At 42.4% G+C, this 8151-nt stretch overlaps 1 protein-coding gene across 1 annotated transcript in view; it reads left to right on the top strand.

Moving 5' to 3' along the window:
• map2k7 (mitogen-activated protein kinase kinase 7) overlaps positions 1 to 3506 on the top strand; it is a 31103-nt gene extending 27597 nt beyond the window's left edge. The window contains exons 10-11 of the mRNA XM_015400186.1: positions 1774 to 1819; positions 1938 to 3506. Coding sequence (XP_015255672.1) covers positions 1774 to 1819; positions 1938 to 2081 — 190 coding nt within the window. The 3' untranslated portion in view covers positions 2082 to 3506. The remainder of the gene's footprint in view (positions 1 to 1773; positions 1820 to 1937) is intronic.
• The last annotated feature ends 4645 nt before the right edge of the window (positions 3507 to 8151 follow it).

The following is an 8151-nucleotide window of genomic DNA, read 5'->3' as shown; positions in this document are numbered from 1 at the left end:
AAGAACGTTTAAGGTTGTTTTAAGGACATTATCGGACATGCTCTATGCTAGCCATTCTAAAGCAGCCAGGGGTTGATTCTAAATGAGCCAAAAAGCAGAGGTGGGAGCAATTGTCAAAATTTTGGTGTCCTTCATTCGATTTCATCCTGGACACTACAGAAAATGGGCTTAAAGTGTAAAAAACCGAACTTCTCCTTTAATGCAGCGGGAAACGTCTCTGCTCCTTTCAAAGAGGAACAAAGTTTGGTGTTTATAATTAAAAACGGATAAAATCCGATCCTAATTGTGGCCCAGGTGGTTCTCATCAGATTGCATCACAAGCCTTGATTAGTTTGCAAATATGGAAAAGCGGCATTAAAGAAGCCACAAAAATCCTGCCTGCACTTTTTCCTGTAGCCCTCTGGGGGGCAGTAGACCTGTAGAAGAAAGTACTCTACTCAGATTGGATCTAAATTGAACTGGATATAGAATGCAGCGTGAAATAAAAAGATGGTGAAAAACATGGTGGTAGTTATTATCCTGCACGATAACTTTTCTTTAATATTTAAAACAAAGCTGGTGGGATTTTGGATGGTGATGGATGCAGAGCAATGCTGGAGGAAGATCTGCTGCTTTGGTCGAGGTTCACCCTTAAACAGGGCTCCCGCAGATCCTTAAAAAGTCTTAAAATGCATTGAATTCTTCAATATAAAATCAAGGCATTAATTGGTATTAAAATGTCTTAAATCAGTCTTTCATAGGTCTTAAAAAAAATTTTTATTTTTGTAATCCATATAAAACAATTAAATAACTGACAATATTTTTAATACATTTACCGAACCGCTCGCTGTAACCATTATTGATTCCGTCCCGATAGCAGAACCAACAATATAGATGTTGCGGCCGGACCTTGGGATGATGTGTCAGTCACTTTTTATCTGGACAACATAGGGAAGTTTTAAATTCAACGAAAAATTAGCTATCCATCCAAGACGGATGTATGTAGATGTAGGACCGTGGGATTCAAGGCAGTGGAGACATGTGCGAAGCATTAAACTCAAAGCTTAAAAATCAAGTTATGGAGAAGTAGCGGGCATTTCATCGTTCTGTTCCACCCTTATCTCTGCTACGCCTCCACAGCATCTCTCACATCACCAACAGCGGCAGTAGAACCAAATCTCAGGAACTAATGAAAGTAGGGGGTTGAGTAGGGAACAAAACAAAGTTAGTGAATTCAGTTCAGTGTTTATTGTTAAAAATATATCTGTTATTTGTTTGTTTTTAGCTTTCTTCTTATATGGAAAGTGTTTCAAAATTTGAAACGCATCTACTGGGCCAGAAAGTAATGGTTTATGTTAAAATAAACATTTGGGGTAAATTTGTCGCTACCAGGTTTTTCTTGTGTTTATTGTCAAGTTGGTCTTAAGTTTTTTATTTAAGTGGCATTAAAAAGTCTTAAAAAGTCTTGAATTTAACTTGGCTTATGCTGTAGGAACCCTGTTGTTCATAGATGCTTCAACTGAACATGACTGAGTTTAAGGTGTTTTAAAAAGAAGAATTAATGTGAGTTAGGATGCTTCATTTGGGTATTTTGCTCTAAATACAAGTTTTCTCAAATATTTTACCTTTTTCTTTCCACTTTGCAACAAAGCAGTACGTTGTGTACATTGAACATTCAGGGGGTGTGAATACTAACAAATTTTTCCTATATAGATATTTATTCTATAATCCTGCAAAGAAGCATTTTGAAATGGTTTTGTTCTTAATCTGACATCTATGCGTGTTTATCTACAGCCTCACAAAGGACCACAGAAAACGGCCAAAATACCACCAGCTGCTGGTAAGTGATGCTTTATTATTCCCATTATCTGGGGAATAAAAGCAGCCATGGTGGCGACTCACTCATGCATTTTTTAGTTTTTTATATTTATTTTTTTTTCTTCCTCTCGATTTAACAGGAGCACAGTTTCATCCGGCGCTACGAAGTGCTGGAGGTGGACGTGGCGGGCTGGTTTCAGACGGTGATGGAGCGAACGGAGTCGCCGCGCAGCAGCCAGTGTTACAGCCATCAACACATGCTCCATTCACTCCTCAGCAGGTAGCCTAGCCTCGGCCGCCCCGGTCTCAGCCGGGCCGAGCGCCGGACTAGACTAGCCGCTTCACGCAGGCTCGGCCCGCTCTAGTCTAGCTGCTCACAGCTACGCCCGGCTCCAGACCGGACCCGCCCGTCCGCCGGGGAACCCGACGAGCCCATAGAAAAAGCAAAGACTCAGCAGAGGACTCTAGAGGGACAGATGGAGCGATGGACAGCGATGTGCTAATGGATGGATTGACGGTCATTTTATTATTGAGTAATGTGTAGAGTTTGGATTAGCAGGAGAGGAAACGCACGCTAGCTAGCTTCACTCAGACCGCACCACACCGACCATCTCCCGTGTGTTTCCACATTTCCTCCACATTTAGCTCTTTTGTTTTCTGATTGTCGGTGGATCGATCAGCAGAGTAGTCACTACACACTGGAAAAAGACGTTTGCTAGGTTAGTGAAATCCTTTTCACACACAGACTGCAAGGAGAGCAAAATGAGAAATCTTCAGGTGTTTCTACTGTCATTCATTCTCAGGCTCTACTTTAGTCTAAATAATGTTTGTCTCTATTTAGTGAACAAATATCAGCTTTTATAACCATGTTTTCATCCTCCATCACTGCAGCTCTAACCCCCATCATCTATATTTTCATCTATATACGGATTCTAGACTTTCTAACTTTCTATTCAATATATAATTACGCTAGATGTTTTTTTTTATTGCATATTTGGGAAAAACAAAAAGTTTTAAAAAAAAATTAGTGTTGCATTGTAGCTTTTTAGACATATTTGTCTTTGGTTTTTGCAACACGTTTATCAGAATGTTCTTTAGAGAAGGATGAGGGCGGTTGGATTCTGGGAAGTTTGTTTAGGAATATAAGAGAGAAGGCAAACAGGAGAGATGGAGATAAAACGGACGGTAAGGCAGGGAGCGCGGATTATATCTTCTTCCAAACATCAGCCTGTTCGTCTACCTCTTCCCCTTTTTGTTCAGTCTGCCTCAGCTGTTGAGCAAGGCGTAGATTTATCAGACCAAAGGCTGCGTGCAGTTTGATGACGGGAGCGTAGGAGACGGTGCAGCAAGTTTTAGGTGTTAGGAATTAAACCAGTAAGTTGTCTTTATAGAGCCGCTGGGAGGGAATGTCAATCTAGGAATCTGGTTTCCAGCCAAAGTCCCAATTCTGCAATATCATGTCCAAAAAAAAAAGAGTGATATTTGAACCTTTTTCAAAAGAGAATCTGAGCCGTTAGCAAAATATTTCTTTTAATGTGCTAGGATGTTAGTCATGTATTCCACTTTGTAATCTAATGCAAGGGATGTTGTAAAAATTATATTTATATATACTATAAAAAAAAAGCATATTTAACTCTTTATCGTTGACAGGACACAGTTTGCGATATCAAAAAAGCACCACGGCACAAAAAACAAAAAAAATCACATGAAAGTCAGTCGGACATTTTGAGCCTCAGGTGTGTGTGTGATGAAATGGGTTTGGGGCATTTCTGGTTCCTTCCGCCACGACATTCAGGGAAGGTTTGATAAGGAGGAGACCGAATCCGAAATAACGCTTGTTGTTTTGAGAGCAGGCTGCACAGGAATTTTCCGTCATCCTTGAGTCTTTTCTTTCTGGCTCCATGTGGCGAGTCCAATATTCCGTATTAGTTTGGCTCTTCCGCCTTGAAGCGAGCGCGCACATCCAAGATATTATCCCATCTCACCTTTGAGTTCAACCACCGCAGCCAGCCTGCGTTCATTCGCACCTAGCATACGGCTAAACTCCCGATCTCGCTCATTCACAGCCTTCGTGAGCGCGTGAACCGCAGCCGGCAGCCTGATCAATGCCCAAATTGCCGCCGACATCCTCCGTATTTGTAGATACATCAGGTTCCCTCCAAATCCAAACATACATTTCCGACATCCTGCACTGACATTGTAAAACACACCATCCTCCAAGCCTTCCAGGAGTCCATGGTGTATCCCACGAAGTTTGTCCCGGCAGGACAGGACGGCTCCCCTTTTCCCTTTCTTCCAGTTGAGAAAATTGGATCAATTGCAGGGAGAGACCAGCTGAGCAGATCCACTGTTTGAGTTTGGATGATATGAAGAGAGTGATCAGAAAAGACGAGACACAGCAAAGCAGGGACGGAGCAGGGAGGTGGAGAGCAGCAGGAAAATGCGACCTCCTCCTTCAAGAGTCAGAACAGAAGTGGAAATATGTCTAAAACTAATCCTGATGTCATGTTGGGAGTTTTAACGAACAGATTCAGCCGATTTTTAGAAGAATGAACCCGAATAGTTGCTGTGAAAAAGTAGATGAATAAAACCTAAAGATTTGACTAATATTTGTAAAAAACAGATGCCGGTTTAGTATTATTAATTGTAAACTTCAGTGTTCTTTCAAGAGAATGTCGATACTTACCTTAAATCCTAAAGAGTTCGCGAAACAATCTTTGGCCCCCAGAATTTTCATTTGGACCTTCCTGACGATGAGGAATGTTTAGAACACCGCAAAATATTTTTTTTCTTTAAAAAAATGCGATTTTTCTTGAATTGAGGAGGTAAGTGAGCCAATGGAAGAAGAGAATTTACATTTAAAGTAAGAAAAAACAGTTGCCTTGTCTTATTTCAAGTGCATATTATCCAATTATCTAATTTTAAGAGTAAAAAAACTCAATTGGCAAATTTGCAAAACAATCTTTGGCCCCCAGAATTTTTATTTTGACCTTCCTGACTGTGAGGAATGTTTAGAATGAAGTAACGGCAAAGAGTTGAGTGAAGAACGACAGATGTTGGTGAAGGAATATCTAGTAGAGCAGATCTGCCACATCCAAAGCTTAGATGTTATTCTAGAGTCCAGCTTTTTGCTCTCACCAAACCAAAACACAGCTAGATGAGGAGCTAAGGAGTGGCAAAGGCAGACAGGAGGATGTCGGGTGTTGGTGAGGAAGGGGAACGTCGTCAAGATGAGTGGAAGTTAAAGCGACAGGAGCATGAGACAAGAATGAGGAGCGAGGCGAGAGGAACGATGCTGAGTGTAAAAGAAAGTGAGACGAGATAAAAGATGGTTAGACAAACTGAGGAAGGTTTGCAGGATGTGTTGCAAATGATTGGGGTAGAATAGCGCTGAGCGCCGAGGTTAGATGGTTTCTGTAAAAAGCTTTCGTGCTGCTGCACCAACTGTACGAGTTTAGCTAGCGCGTCGTTTACCGTTCCGTTCAGCCGGGCTGCATTATTTATTGACGTGCTGCTACTTTTGATCGCTTTAGACGCTGCTGTCACTTCTTTTCCCCAAAGTACAAAAAACTTTAATCATTTTTTTTTTCTTTTAAAGCCAAATATATAATCATGCAATGTCGACAAGTCTTACCAAATACAAAACAGCAAGTCTGCAGAGAGCCGAGTGAAGTGAGAGATGGTGAAAGGAAGTGCTGAAAAACAGCTAATATTCCGTGTAAAGGCACATCTCACCTTATTTCCTTTGTACTACACCACACTACATTCTGTACAGTGTAAATACAGTTAGAGGGGAAGTTTGTCTGTCAAGATGCTTCTAGTCCATCCAGCACCCGGTCCATCCTTCCATCCCTCCGTCTGTCCACACCAAAGGTGAACACAACTCAACTAATGTGCAAGAGCAGAGCTGTTATGTCTGCGCTCAACTACATGTGAACTCTCTAGCTAGTGGGAAGGAATGTTGTGTGTCTGAGAGGATGGGGGTACGCTGTATTATAGCAGCGCTGTGTACGTGTCATACAATGTGCAGGGGGGAGGCTGGTGCACTTACAGCAGGGGGCCCCGGTTTTCATCCATCTGCTCAGTAAGTTAGCATTTTACCTGCGTCGGATTCCCCAGGCTCTTTCAGTGTGCAGCTTCAGCCGGACAAAACTAGCATCACGCGGCTAATGAAACGTTAAGTCAGAATATAGAAAGGAGGTAAAACCAGGATATACTGTCCTCACAATTCTCGACTCATTGACCCTTCAGCAATCCCTCACACTAAGCATGCTTGTAGCGACAGTGGAGAGGAAAAACTCCCTTTAACAGGAAGAAACCTCCAGCAGAACCAGGCTCTTTCAGTGTGCAGCTTCAGCCGGACAAAACTAGCATCACACGGCTAATGAAACATTAAGTCAGAACATAGAATGGAGGTAAAACCAGGATATACTGTCCTCACAATTCAATTATACTTCAGTTTATTTCTATAGCGCCAATTCACAACATGTCATCTCAAGGCACTTTCCAGTTCACCAGATCATCCAGTCAGATTGGTTCAAAGTTTTCTTTCTAAGGAAAACCAGCTGATTGCATCGACTCATTGACTCTTCAGCAATCTGTCCAACTAAGCATGCTTGTAGCGACAGTGGAGAGGAAAAACTCCCTTTGAACAGGAAGAAACCTCCATCAGAACCAGGCTCAGTGTGAGCGGCCATCTGCTGAGGCCCACTGGGGTTCAAGGAGACAGAAGCAGAGATACAAAAGGCAACTGTAGATAAGAGTATAATGAAGAAAAATAACCAGAAGGGGTCCCTATGTCCTCCAGCAGTCTAAGCCTATAGCAGCAGAACTATAGAGATAGATCAGGATAACCTGAGCCACTCTAACTAGAAGCTTTATCAAAAAGGAAAGTTTTAAGCCTAGCCTTAAAAGTAGACAGGGTGTCTGCCTCACGGACTAAAACTGGTAGTTGGTTCCACAGGAGAGGAGCCTGAGAACTAAAAGATCTGCCTCCCATTCTACTTTTAGAAATTCTTTTATATCTGTGAAGTCTCAACTCCTTTTTTTATTCTTGGCTTTGGTTTTTAGTCTTTTGGGAGCTGCATGGTAAAAACTACATGAAACCAGAAGTTAATTTAGTTTTTACCTTGCTTCACCATAGTTTTGTTGTTTCCGTTCTTCTGAGCAGGTGCGATGGAGATCCGGGTTCCGCTTGCTGCGTATTTTAAGTGGCAGATTTAGCTCAGACTGGGCCTCCTTCATCCGGCGGCAGGGTTCTCTGCTCCGCCGTGGCTCCTCAGCATCTCTGCTGCCACCTGTTGTACATAAACCCAGATCTGGTGCTGCTGTCTGGCTTTTTCCAGCAAAGCCTGACAGTTTTCACACGATGCTGCTGAAGGAGACTTCTCTCTCTCAGTGCTACAACTCCCGCTGCTGATTTTCCCGTCTATTTCTTCTAAACGCACACTTATAATAGCAAACACTCCATCCTGCTGTTTGTGCCCCCTGCTCACTGATTGGACGGCGGCTCATCTGTAACACCTGACCCGATCGGGGTGAGTGAGGGGAAAATGAAGCTGGGATAATCTATGTGCACCAAATGTATAAAGCTCTCCCATCCTACACAGCGATGCTTTATGTATATTAGCTTGCCATGTGAGTAGAAGCAGGTAGCCCACGGCGTTGACCTGTGCTGTGCCTTGGCACCGAGTGTGTGTGTGTTGGTGTGTGTGTCCTTGTCCATCTGTACGTAAACCAAATATCATGTTCACTATGCAGTCATTCAAACCACATCAGCTTGCTTCCTGTAAACACAGAGAGGGCGAGTCGCTGAAAGGTGCTGCCCTCTTCAACATGGCCGCCCCTCACGCATCACAGCAGAGCAGGAGATGTGTTTTGAATGAGCTGATGTATAATTAAGGATTGTATTTGGGGGGTGGGGGGGTACACATCAGTGCTGTAAAGTATATCAGTTCCTTGTCATGGCTGCCGCTGTAACTGCCATTGTTTTGTTTCCTGCTTTTTGATTTTTTTTGTTTCGTTTTGTTTTTTCCAAGACGATGGCCGATTGGGACGGGATGCACAAAACTTTAACCTTATTTATGATTTTTACACGTACACTATGTGTTTTTTTTTTTTTCTTTCATTTTTTTGTATTTTAAAAATGTTTTGCCATTGTTAAGAAAAGACACTTGTTTGCTTTATCCCCCTCAAGTTCTGTCAATATGCTGATCAGTAGTGATGGGTCCAGCAACAATTCTATTCAATTTTTCTATAGCGCCAATTCACAACAGGACTACACTGAAAAACAGGCCGAAACAAGGGTGAGAAGAAGCAGAGAGAGCAGAACGTTAGAGATTGAACAGATTCTGC

Source organism: Cyprinodon variegatus, unplaced genomic scaffold (assembly GCF_000732505.1).
Source record: "Cyprinodon variegatus isolate N-32 unplaced genomic scaffold, C_variegatus-1.0 Scaffold1080, whole genome shotgun sequence".
Classification (NCBI taxonomy): Eukaryota; Metazoa; Chordata; class Actinopteri; order Cyprinodontiformes; family Cyprinodontidae; genus Cyprinodon; species Cyprinodon variegatus.
This window is presented reverse-complemented; position numbering and strand designations above follow the sequence as displayed.